This window comes from Triturus cristatus, chromosome 7 (assembly GCF_964204655.1).
Source record: "Triturus cristatus chromosome 7, aTriCri1.1, whole genome shotgun sequence".
Taxonomy (NCBI): Eukaryota; Metazoa; Chordata; class Amphibia; order Caudata; family Salamandridae; genus Triturus; species Triturus cristatus.
Window position 1 is genome coordinate 624,480,106 of NC_140590.1, and position 13,713 is coordinate 624,493,818.

Consider the following 13,713-nt stretch of genomic DNA (forward strand, 5'->3'; position numbering starts at 1 on the left):
TAGAGGGTTTAATTGATAATGTTTTGGTTAACTATTTTGTCAAAGTTTGAAGTTAGACCCAAGCAGCATTGTTTTTTTGTAGTGAAATCGGAGTGGGGGGGACCACATCTTAGGAGGCATAGAGATGAGACTAGATTGAGCCTGACTTAGTAGATGTTGAGAGGCAAATTGTAGATTTTATTCAGTTCTCCTCATTTTTACAATGAGATGAGTGGAGCATCCCATTATCTTTTAGATGGAGGTTAGATCTACAACTAGCTTGCTGTTTGATGATTTCGAAGCGCTTTTTGGGATCTGTTTTTGGCTTTGTCCAATTGCGTCCTGAATTAGTTTGCTTTGGAACAATGTATGAGCTTGTTATAATGACTTCTTATAGACCTTGGGTACTGAATGTGTGTTGTGGAAGAGGAGATTATCTGTGTTCTCTCAGCAAGCCTTAATTTCTGCCTTACTTTGTTAAAGTCGCTGCTGAACCATGGTTTAGAGTGTATACTGGGTATTCTTTTAAGCTGCTTCGTAGCAATTGTGTAGAAAATGACTGACATAGATTGTATGTAGTGATCAGTAGACATTTGTCATGCTGAGGTCAGCTAGGAAGGATTTGAAGGTGTACAGTAAGGGGCCCTTTGGGTTTTTCCAGTGAATATTGAAATCGCCAAGAAAGATCTAGTGGGGGGTTGGTCCATGCAAGATGAGATGGTCTCCATTAATTGTTCAATGAAAGGTAGATTATTACCAGGTGGGTGGTAAATTGTGTGGACTTTACATAACATCTTGTCATTGCCCCATATTTCGAAGCCTAGGTATTCACAGGAGGACATTGGTGCAGTTTGTGCATGTTTAGGGAGAAGATCGAGCGATAGATTCCTGCTATACCTCCTCCAACTCGTTCAGCTCTATCCAGTCTGATGCTCTCATAGTTGAGAGGTACCAGAATGTTTGCAGAGATGTCGTTGAGCCAAGTTTCTGTTAAAAGAAGGAGATCAAGATCTTGTGCGACACGTACTAAGTTTTGTTTGTTAATGGTACTAAGGTAGAGAGTGGGTTCCTCCCAGTGGGTTGGAGGAAATAGTTTGGATGTTCACCCAGCGTGGAACAGGAGTCTTTTTGAGTGGTGGTATATGATTGCAAAAGGGATTGAATGTCATCCGAAAGATGATTGGTAATCCTGTTGGGCCTGGAGTAGGGATTGAGAAGGGGTCGCAATCTCATGTGCAAGATGGGTGGGTTAGTTATGTCTGGTGATTCATGCAGGGAATTTTGATCAATTGTGGTAAGATTAGGTTGATTAGTGATTGTGGTCTGGAAGTTCCAGCGATCCGGCTGGGATTCCAAAGCTTCTCAAGCGTGTTTCCTTTTCAGTATGTCGCTCTTGGCTAGTTGAAGTTTGTGCTTGAGATCAGCCAGTATGTCCTCAAAGAAAGAAAATTCTACAGAACAACTGGATTCGTAGGATGGATTTTTGAAGGTGGTTGGAAGAGGAAGGTTAGGGGATGATAAAGTGGCTGTGATGTTTGCGATGGGTGTAAAAAGAGGACTTGAAAGGGTGTCCTCAACTGACATTTTAAGTTGATGGTCGATCACTGAGGGTGGGATGGGGGGAAGTGGCGCTTGAGTGGGGCATTTCTTGGATACCAGAAGGTTTAGTACTTTGAGTGAGTTCATTTGAAAGAGGCCAATTGTTAGCAACGCCATTATATACACATGTTATATAGGGAGATGGTTATTTCAGCATTTAACTCGGGTGAGGGTATTGTGAAGTTTTGAATACTGTGAGGAGTTTTCTTAAAGATGTTAATTCGTAGCATTGAGGTTGTGGTGTTCCTCCATTGTGCTCTTCTGGAGGTGAAAAAATTAGCTCAGTAACCACCTTTCCTTTAAACACACAGAAGTAGGCATCAGATACGACCATTTTGGTGTTACATTTGAGTAATTTGTGTGTTTTTGGATAGATTAAGGGGGTATTTAATCTTGAAAGCTTTACAGTCAACAAGTGACAGCAGGTTATCACTAGTATTTACATTATTTGGAACAATGGTGAGTATTGTTGCACTGGAGAAAGGGTCAGGCTTAGTGTTTATTCGTGTGATACTGTGAATTGTGAAAGAAGGTTTGTTACTGTAACCATGGTGCCCCTGATTCCTTTAGATGATTGTAACCCAAAAACAATACTTCTATTGAATTACACATTGAATAGTGTTCTGTGGGGCTACAATAACCTATCTTTCACATTCATCGCTGGTGCAGTGAACCAAATTCACCTGAGGGTGAGAAAGCACACCTTCTAGAGTTATGCAAAAGTTGTAACGTAAGCAAAATGACAGCGATGTACTACATACACTCTTCGACCAGTAGCACCCCCTCCCCGGCGCCTTGAGACCCTCTTGGGTATGTAGCGCGCTTTACAAATGCAGTGATTGATTGATTGATTGACATACAGAAATGGGGTACACATTCCTCCCTACTTTCCTACTTTCAACATTGTCTCAGCTGATTTGGCACTGGACAATTCTCCACAATGCACATCTTCTGGCGGAACTCTTTCTGGGACAGAACAATGATTTTGCAGACCTTTTTAGCAGGATGTATAAACAAGTGGGAACTCCACGCGCAAGTCCTCCACAGGTATGTTTGCCAGTGGAGGACTCCACCCATCGATCTATCACCAGGAAATGCCAAAGCTTCACCTCCAGGTACTCAACCTACAGTTCATGGGTAGTGCACTGTTGATGAACTGGTTAGGGATATTTACTTATGTTTTTTCACCTCTCCCACCCATTCATTTTGTGGTCAGAAAAATGAGGCAGGTCTCCGCGATTCTCATTCTGCTGGCCCCAACTTGGGCCAGACATTCCTGCCATTCAATGTTGTTGAAGATATTCATCAGCCCACAAGAGAAACTCTGTCGGGCAATACTTGCTCACTCAACAAGATGGTCAAATAAGACCCCCAGGCCCCCAGGTAGTTCATCCTTGCCATCTGGCACCTGAAGTCCTTGAATCTGATTGCTTACACCTCCCAGCAGTGTGTTTGCTCATTTTATGTGAGGCATGTAGGCCTACTACTCATGACTGGTTACTTACTGTAAATATTCATTAGTCTTAAACCTCCCCATCACAGTCCTTACACACACGAGCGATAGCTCTTCCCCTCAGACCTCCCAAGCTGAAACTCCCCTGCTTCCATCCTTACCCTTAAGGCCATGCCCACATCTTGTGGCCCATAACCCCTGACCTTACCTTCTAACATCCTGCACCACAAAGCACAAGAAGCCGAAACAGGGAGGGAGGGATGGGAACCAGGACTGTGACGGGGAGGTCTAAGACTCGGAGTAATAAATATTACTGGTTAGTAACTGGCCATTACCTCCTCACCAGACCTCCCCGTCACAGTCCTTACACACAGGAGTAGATTCCCAACAAGAATCGGCTTCAACAACAGAGCTGCAATCAGACTAAAGTAGAACAACAAGCAGCAAAGTTACACCCCATGCACAGAACACAACACAGCGTCCCTAAAGCGGGCAGCCCCAACACAACCCACCACCAGGTGATAATGGGACATTAAGGTGTAGGGAGCACTCCACAGGCAGCATTACTGATCTCCGCTATAGAAGTCCCATGGAAACAAGCCCAGGAAGCAGCCATCTCCCGAGTCGACCACCCGTGCACAGACCCTGGCACCGGCACTCCACTGGATTCATAAGCCGCCAAGATAGTCTACCTCAGCCACCTACTGAGAGTAGCAACAGAAGGCTTCATACCTTGACCCACCAGGCAACAAGTAACAAAAAAGGAATCCACCTTACGAAACAGGAAGTTACGAACCTGGTACACCCCAAGAGCATGCTTAACATACAAACAGTGCAGCCGCACCTCCTCCTCAGCCTGAGGATCAGGACAGCACCAGCTCCTCAGAGCAGAGAAAAGAGGAGGGAAATTTAGGGACAAAAGAAGGGACAGGCTGGAGACCCACCCGATCTGGATAGCACTTCAAAAAAGGCTCCGAACACAACAGCAAGCCCAATTCCCCAACCCTAATGGCCAAGGTAATAGCCACCAGGAAAACCACCTTGATAGTCAAAAAACTCTGGGAAACCTCATCCAGCGGTTCAGAAGGAGCAGACTGCAACACCTTCAACACCAACGGGAGATCCCAACCCGAAGCCAAGGACTCAACCACAGGTTTGTTGAAAAAACAGCTCCTCAACAGCCGGGTCACCAAGCCACAACTGCCTCACCGGCAGGAGCCCGAAGAGCCCTCACAGCCGCCCACTGAGCCCTCAAAGAGGAAACGGCCAAGCCCAATTCAAACCCATCCTTCAGAAAGTCCACGACATGCACAGGATCCACTGTCAAGGTAGACCAGCCCTTATCAGCACACCAACCATGAAAGAACACCCAATGCCTGGCATAGGATTTAAGAGTAGAAGGCCTGAACTTCAGGAGAACTTCAGGAGAACACCCCAGAGCCAACAGGTTCCTCCTGTCAACAGCCAGTCTGCCAGTTGCAACCTGACCAGACACTCATGAGACAGAACTGGAAACGACAGAGTACAGGGGCCCACATGAAGCCTCCAGCAAGGCCCCACCACCAACTGTAACAGAGGAAAACAAGGCCGCCTGCTCCAGACATGGGCCACCAGGATCACAGAGGCCCTGTCCATCTTGACCGTCAGAAGAACCCTCTGAATCAGCCCCCACTGAAAGGACAGAGCATTCACCCTCCAAACTGTCTCCGACTGGCACAGAGAGCACAACATCTCTGTCGCACTCCGGAATCTTTCCCAGAGGGAGGCTGGCCAAACCAATGAAAGTTTGTAAGAGAGGGATAAAGTTCAGCAAGTTTTGTTTTATTCCAAAATTCAATTTGTCAAGGGCACAAAAATTAAGTCAAAGTCTGTGGTCTTTCAAGGCTCAAAACTCCTGGTTGGAAAAGGTTCCGTCTTCACCAGGTCTTCCCCTGGACTTGGGGTTGGATATTCGGTACGTCACCTCCCCAACGTTGATGGAATGGTGTGGGTGGATCTGGATAAAACAACAAAAGAAATAGACCAGAGTGAGTCGCAGGGAAAAACTGGCGTTTTTCTCTCAGGGGAGGGGAGTGAGGGGAGAAGTCACCTTTGACCGGCACCGAGTGAGCCCCGACGTGACCCCCCTCCTCCCTCTATACAACGTCCTTCCCCCTTCCGTGTCCCGTAAGCCCCTGTAGCGTCGCCCGTACCTTAGTAAGCCACCCTCCTCCAGGGGGGTGGCTGGGCGAAACGTAGTCCCGTTGGCCTCCCGGCTTGTCGTCTCTGCACGCCACAGCAGTACTTGCTTCGGTCTCTTCTTTGGCTCCGCTTATTCTTGCTGCTATTCTGCCTCCGCTGTTCCTCTCTGTCCACGCCACAACCTCTCCTGCTCCGGGGAAACCCGCTTCCGTCTCCTGAAAGGACGACGGCCCTCTTGTTTGCGCCCGCTGCTCCTCGATTGGCCACTTGGGTATGACGTCGTGGGCCACACCCCCGGGGATTCCGCCTGAGAGATTCCCTTAAAGGGCTCTTGTCCTTCCTGCACAAAGGGTGAAACAACTGGGTCAGAATCGAAGGGCAACAAAGTCCGCAGTTCGTTATCGGACTCGTGACAATCTCCCTCAAGGCTTTCTTGGGGGTTGCAAACAGGTCCACCTCGGGCACCGCAAACTTCCGCATGAGCATCCAAAACACCCTGCGATCCAAACATATTTCTGACAGGGAGGGAAACATGCTCAAACGATCCGCTTCCGAGTTCAGCACCCTAGGCAGATGCAACGACCTCAGTGACAACAAATTCATTTCAGCCCACGGGCAAATCTGCTGAGCTAGCAAGTTCAGTGAAGTCACTTTTGCACTTTCCTGGTGGTTAACATAACACACCACCACCGTGTGGTCCGTCCGCAACAGAACATCCCGTTGCAGGACCCAAGGAAGAAAATGAACCAGGGCCAACTGTACGGCCTTCAACTCCCTTCAGTTGGAAGACATCCGAGCCTCCTGGACTGACCAGATCCCCTGAACTGAATCTTGATCAATCACAGCACCCCAACCCAGCTCACTGGCATCCTTTGTCAGACCAACCGTTCCTGGGGGACAAACGGAGAGCCCCCCAGAATTATCTGTCCGTAATCCTGAGACCTCAGACACCAATAGCTCGGGATATGATTCACCAGGGGGTACAAGTGTAAACGGGCCCAAGGAACAATCATGATTGTCGCAGCCATCAACCACTGCTCTATCAACCACTGTCGAGCAGTGGAATTGGAAGAGGCCAATACCCTCCCCAGTTCTTTCACCAGAGTCAACCTGCGAGATTCAGACAGGAACACCTTCCCCACCTGTGTGTTGAAGACCCTCCAATGAACAGTAGTTCCTGAGTAGGGACCAAATGGGACTTCTCGAGGTTCAGAATCCAGCCGAACCTTTGCAGGAGACTGCAGACATCCTGGGTATGCGACTGAGCCTTAGGGAAAGAAGAGGAAGAAATCAACCAGTCATCCAAGTAAGGAAACACCTGGATCCCCTGAGCATGCAACAACCCAACCAAGGGAGCCAACACCTTAGTAAACACCTTAGGCGATCAGAAAGACCAAAGGGTGGTACCTGAAACCGGTCTCAGCCCACTCAAAACCTCAGAAACCTCTGCGAGTCCCAGTGAACTGGCACATGAAAATGAGCGTCCCTCAGACCCAGAGACGTGAGAAAGTCTCCTACTGAAAGGAAGGATAGAATCCACTCGAGAGTCACCAACTTGAAGGACCTTCAAGGATTGCACAAATTCACAGCTTTTAAATCCAACACAGCACGGTAGACTTCACTGGGCTTCCTGATCAGAAACAGGATAGAGTAAGTCCCTTTCCCCAGTTGCTCCACAGGGACCCTCACAACGGCCTCCTTGTTCAACAGGTCCTGAACCCCATCCAGCAGAGCCTGATTTTCTACTGGAGCACTGGGAACATGGGTAGCACGGAACACCTCCCCGAGGGGCTCCACAAACTCTATACGATACCAGAGTTTGACAATCTGCTGGACCCTCTGATCCCTGACGAACTCCTTCCAGACTGGCAAAAAGTTCATAAGGCGACTCCCAACTGGGCCCTCCTCCTGAAACACCAGATAGTCACGATCCAGATTGACTGGATGTACCCAAATTTCCATGCTGACCCCGGGATTTTTGGTAGGAAGGGACACCCCTGCCACATCGCTTACCACAAAATGGCTGAGCTGCCATTTTCGACTGAAACGCCTGCCCAAATGCCCTCTTATAGCCAGCAAACTTCCCCTTCTGTGTAGGGTGGACCGGATCCAACAACGTCTTGACATCCGTTGTTTTCTTAATCCAAGTCTCCAATGAATCCCCAAACAGCCTGGAGCCTGTGAAAGGAATTTTCATGAGCACATTCTTTTGAACCGCCTCCACTTTCCAAGACCTAAGCTACCACTGCCCCATAGCCGCTACTGAGGCCCCAGCCGATGCAGCTGAAGCACTAAGGAAATCAAATGACAAGTCGGACAAGAAACGCAACTGCTGCTCCAACATAGTCAAGGACTCTAAGAGATCCTCCTCCTGAAGCAGCTGCTCCGAAATACATTGACAGTCTTTCAGCAGTGATTGGACCTGATAACTGGTATATGCTGCCGATCTAACAGCCAGGTTGGAAGCTGCAAAGGACCTTTTAAAAGCCCCCTCAACCCATTTATCCCCAGGATCAGAAGGAACCGCATCCTTGGAAATAACCAGGCTCTGAGATGAAAGTCAAGCCAACAGGGAATCCACCTTCACCACGGAATGGAATTCCTCTGAAAACCCTTGCAATGGATAACGCTTAGCCAGAAACCGGGGAAAGGCATGTTTATCTACGTTCTTCCATCTCCCCTCCAGCACATTCCAGACAGATTTGTGGACAGGAAGACTTTCAGGCTCCAATGTTTCATAGTTGGCAAAGAAATCTTCAGACTCCTCAGCCACCGAGGGATCAGGGAACCCCAAATTGTCCTGTACATGCTGTAAAATACTGTGAAGGTCAGCCCCATAAATAAACCGACCCTTCACCTCATCCCCTGAATCACAGTCAGGATAAAAGGGAACAGAGGTATCCAATTTCTGCTTCTTCGCCCCCAGGGATTCTCTTGCCTGAAAGGCAGCAGAAACAGCGGCTTCAATCATCCTTTGAACATCCGTCAAGGAAGGTGCATTGGAATGCCGAGCAACCACCTCCTCCTTCAAGTGCTTAAACTTCTCTGATCTCTTAACTCCATCCATGATGAGTCAGAAGCCAGAGGAAGCACATCCTACTTATGCACGTACCAGCCCATTGACCAATAAAGCAGTCCAATCCAAATTATCCACATCGATCCCTAAACCAATCGCTACCTAATAGGCGAATCACATCACCCTTCCTGCCAATCAAATAGCACGTTCCATACTTCCATGCTATAAAACCTTAAACAACCCCCGCCCGCGAATTCCGTGGGTGAAAAAAATAGCCCAGAACTTCCCAGAGAAGGCGTACATAAAGAGTAGCCTACAGCAGCTGGTATTCCCAGGTTGTCTCCCCACCAGCCACTAACCAGGCTCGAACCTGCTGAAAATCTGAGAACAGACGAGATCAGGTGAATTTCAGGGTGGTATGGGCGTAGGCTCTCTTGAGCTCCGGGCCCTCCCTGGCGCCAAGAAAACCACTGAACAGAGCCTGCGGCTATCCCTTTAACCTGGACTCCGGCCACGCCTCCGTAATTGCGAAGCGCACTTCCGTGCACAGCACCACAGGCCAATGTAACCGCCCCCAGAAAAAAAAAAGACAGAGGCTCTGATAGTCTGCAGAAACAGAGACACCTCTTAGCCGTAACAAGCAACGTGCCGAGTGCCCCTCTACCACAGAGGAGGTGACTCCCCACCACGCCCCAGGCTTGCCGGGCTAAAGCGCTCTACAAATCCGGATCGGGCCCTTGACAGTCCCGCTACAGCAGGGACATATTCCAGGCCTCCGATCCCTGACCGTTCCCCTCTCCCCCACCCCCCACCGAAGAACTACCTCCAGAGATAGTCAACTCCAGAGGAAATTAGGGAACAAATGACGTCGGAAAAGGCAAGGCAACTACCGTTCATCGCACCACCACGCCCCAGGTACGCTGGGCGTGACAATTGTCACTCAACACCGTGCTTCCTGCTCCAAGCAAATCCGTCACTCATCCTGCTACAGCAGGGACTTAACTCAACAAATAACGGCCGCTGAAGCAGACCGTTCACACTTACCGAGTATTCCATGAGAGTTCCAGGATCTACAGATCTGCAGAAAAATACAGGATGTTGGAAGTTAAGATCAGGGGTTATGGGCTACAGGATGTGGGTGTGGCCTGGTGGGTTGGGATGGGAGCAGGGCATTTTCAGCGTGGGATGTCTACGGGGAGGAGCTATCGCTCGTGTGTAAGGACTGTGACGGGGAGGTCTGGTGAGGAGGTAATGAATGTTATGCAACCAAGTGGAAAAGATCTGTTCATTTCTGCATCTCCTTGCAGTTAGATCCCTTAAAGATTATGACTAAACCTTTTCATAAGACCAATCAACATGTTGTGGCCTTTGCTAAACACTATAAAGATCAGTCTATTTCCAAAGCAGACATTGAAAGGTAGATTGTGCAATGCATCCAGACTTGCTGTGCTAAAGCTAAACGTGTACTCCCCATGACTCCTAGTGCACAGGTCACATGGAAAAGCGAGGCACTATGGCTTTTTTGGGTAACATCTCATTAGCAGATATTTTTAAAGCTGCTACTTAGTCAACACCACACACTTTAAAAAAACATTACTGTGTGGACAAAGGAGGTTGTCACCAAGCTATGGTTGGCCAGATCGTCTTCAGAACTTTGTTTCAAACATCTGCATTGTATGCCCGTTAGCCACTACAAGGAGGAAACTGCTTTGCAGTCAGTGCAAAGCATGTGTATGTACAGCCACACATGCTTCGAATGGAAAATGTTGCTTACCCTGTAAACATCTGTTTGAAGCATGTAGTGCAGTATATTACATCTATCCATCCTCCTCCCAGGACTCGGATAGTGCTAGCACGTTTTTTCACAAAGTAAACATTTATCACCACTAACAATGCACAGAGCATTTAAACTTTGAACTCACTCTGCTCACACTTGCATTAAGAATATGTTAGAGTAGACACAACAGAAGGGCATTATAAAGCAGAGGACAGATTTAGTGCAAGCAGAGCCAGCATCTCACAATCCAGGAATCCCGGATTTTCCACTGCTTTGCATACTGTTCATGCAGGTGATTGTAAGCTGGTTGCTTCTGCCAGAGCTCTGCTGCCTGTGGGTTCAGGGCACTCTCGATATTGGGTGTGCAAAGTAGACTCTGGAGAGATAGCAGGATTATCTGGACATTTTACAGCGCCAACCACTTGTCTTTCAGGATGTCGAGGGAGATGTTACCCCGGGTGTCAACATTGGGGTGTAACAAGGGGTGATGAATTTGACAGTGAGGCCATTGTACCGGTATCCACTCGGAAACTCCAAGGAAGGCTTGTACCTCAGGTCTTCATGAACTGTCCCTACGGGGCCATCAATTGTGCCAGTCCACTTGAAGAGGTTGCAGAAAGCCCCTTGTCACCAGACCTCATTAGTCATCAGTTCCTGGTGTAACCATTTGGCAACAGAGCTCCAACTCACGGCGCTGGACCCAGGCTCTGTTCCCTTGTGGGTAGTGGCGGAGTTGGATGTCTGCTGCGGGGTCCATGTTTTGGTAAGCCATGATTAGATTGAAGCTCCATCAGAGCAGAGCAAATTTGTGTGATCTTTGTTGTGTATTTATCTGTCCAGAACATATAACTACTAATCTCTACACTCAACCTTTGCCTTTCACCCTCTGAGCCAAAAACAATCTAAGGGTGCAGTCTGTGTACATGTACATTGTGGACTAAAAGAGCAAGTCGCACACTATCTTGTGGCTCAAAGCTTCTTGGAAGAAAAACGTCTTGTAATGACCCAATATGACAGGAGTATACAAAGCATATGAATCAACACCACTACACACCACAAACAGATGCTTACAGGGCAATTAACATTTCCTTCCTATTTATTAAAGATTTCCTTCTTGGACAAGAGAGAATATATTGCTGAGCTTAGTCCTCATCAGTCTTATTGCACAGAATCTTTAGCAAAGGCTACCAGCTGATTGTGACCTGAGAATAGCTCACCCGTGTGAATGTTTCACTGAGGCGTTTGCGGACATGTGCAGAGTTTTTGTTCATTGTTGGTAGGAGTTTAAGTGGGTAGAGTAAAGGAACCAGATGCCTTGCTCTGATGGACACAAATGCTTCCTATGACACAGGTAAATCTTCAGTTCTGCTGGATCTGCCACCTGGTGCAGAACCTCCTCAGAGTACCTAATAATATGTGAAGCAATGCGCTTGAAAGTAACATTTGAGAAACCGAATATCAAATTGCTAGCTTGGTGTGTGCCCAGTTTGAAATGTTTGTTGGGCCACCAGAGATCCTTTGGGCCACCAGAAATCCTTTGAGTTCTTCAAGAGTTTTAACAGCTTTCTATCCATTACAGGCTAGCAAAGTTTTTCTTTTGTGGCAGTTATAAGGGTGCTGGTTTGGCGATAAGCATTTTAGCTATTCATGTTGGTGCTATTTTATCTATTTATGTTGGTGCTAATCTAAGGTAGCATGTAGCAGAGTTGAATCTGCACCCACAGGGGTAGATCTCAGAGACCCCAGGCCAACCATATAAACTAATCTTTTAAGTAACTGGTTTTAGATATTGTATAGACTCATCCTGGTGTCATGCAAAAACAAAGTTGGGTTAATAATGCAATTGATGTTGTGAGCTAGCTGCTGATGACACACTATGATTCAAGAATTATAATGGATGTAATTTAAACCTATGCTACACCATGATTCATGTTGACGTCTTGTCAAGGGAAAATGGTGTATGAAATTTAAGAGACGACCATGTCAAAAGCTTGATCTGAAAGAGAGATTCTTCCTGAGTCAAATGCACACCTTTAAATTGAGTGCATAAATAGAATTATCTGCACGCATATGGCTCCTCAGAGTCAGGCTGTTCTCAATTATGTTTATCTCCCTTCCTCTTTTTCATTCTATTTCGTCCTTTACTGTCTCACAGAGACTGGAACACATTTATGCAGGTCTTACAGCAGTAATTAAGGCTTATCCTTGTAATAGAACATTCGCCTTTTGACTGCAAGCAGCTGGTGCACAAGAGGAATGACCTGGCTTCAACTGACATTTTCACTCTCCTTCCCACACAAATAAATGAAGATCCTTCCTCTTTTCTTATTTTCCATGTGTCTGCCACTCTCTCCCTCCTAGTGCAAGAGCTATTTTGTGGTCTAGATTCTCCAGTGCCAGCTCTGTGTCTTGAGTAATGTGGTATTTGGAGATGGGATCAAATTCACCCACAAGGAGTGCTAGAGAGAGAGGGTAGGGTGCTGGCGCAATCTCCAAGAACTGCACATTTGTTAAATAATTGCTCTCTGCTTAGTCAGGACCTAATTGATCTTATTACTGCTTCATTTAGGACAGCGAGTGATATATTTCTTGCTAGCATGACCGTTCTACTCTGACATTTCTCAAGCTGCAATATTCCATCTTATTGATGTTGTTTGAATTTAAAGCCCATATCTTTTAACATTGTTTTTCCCTACAGCAATACTTCATGGACAGTCGGACGCCCTGCTTAATTGTGGCAGCAAAGTCAGATCTGCATGAAGTAAAACAAGAGTACAGTGTGTCTCCCCTGGAGTTCTGCAAGAAGCACAAAATGCCTCCACCTCAAGCCTTTACATGCAGTACAACAGATGTCCCTAGCAAGGAAATCTTTGTAAAACTGACCACAATGGCCATGTATCCGTAAGTACTGTAATCGTCACTGCTTCAGTCTTGCATTCACATTGACTACACTGCATGCCATCTTTGGTCGCGAGGATGGCTTTGTTTTCTCATTCATGTTGCTTAGCAACAGAGAGACCTTCAGCCAAACCTATCTTCTCTAGCCTGTAAAATACTGGGCTAGTTAATGTTTTTAATTAAATAGTATTTGTGATTGGTTTATCCTTCATTCAGTCTAAAGATTATTATTTTACAAGGAGAAGTTGTAATAACCAGTAAGGTGAATAATGGAAAAATTATTATACCTACTACTTTCAGTCCAAGTCGAAGAGAATAACCATAATGAAAAGCAGGCTGTTTTAGCTTATATTTTGAATAAACTTCATTCTGTTTGAGACATTTTGCCGAATTTTGAATATAATAACTCTTCACTGCCAAGCTCTAGGGCCTCAAAACTGAGCTTTCTGGAGTGTATTGCTACTTTTGGTATAATTTTCCCATTGTCAGAAACCATTCAATTTAATACCCACAATTATGATGGCTTTGGTAAAAAGACAATTAAAGAATGGAAATTAATTATCAAAGTGGCGTTATTTGAAATGTAAATATGGCACTTCACAAACTGAGTCAAAAAGCAAAACCTTTTTTTTAAGAAAAAAAGATCTACTTATTTTTAAATGTGCACTACTGTTCAGTATTCCTGGTTGTTTCGTATGATCTCTCTTTTGCTAAGTAACCTGTGCACCCTTCAGTACATTGAGCTTTGTGTTTTAGTAAGCTGCTTACAGTAAAGCAGTGTAATTGTAGTATGACAGCTAGTGTTCCACT

The 13,713-nt window shown here is 46.4% G+C and overlaps 1 protein-coding gene and 1 pseudogene across 4 annotated transcripts in view; one reads left to right on the top strand and one right to left on the bottom strand.

Moving 5' to 3' along the window:
• RHOT1 (ras homolog family member T1) overlaps nucleotides 1-13,713 on the top strand; it is a 429,863-nt gene that overhangs the window by 332,278 nt on the left and 83,872 nt on the right. For all 4 annotated transcript variants that reach the window (XM_085617215.1, XM_085617212.1, XM_085617214.1 and 1 more), the window contains exon 18: nucleotides 12,704-12,906. In XM_085617215.1, the coding sequence (XP_085473341.1) occupies nucleotides 12,704-12,906 (203 nt within the window). The remainder of the gene's footprint in view (nucleotides 1-12,703; nucleotides 12,907-13,713) is intronic.
• On the bottom strand, nucleotides 10,223-10,777 carry LOC146810230 (ubiquitin-conjugating enzyme E2 C pseudogene; annotated as a pseudogene).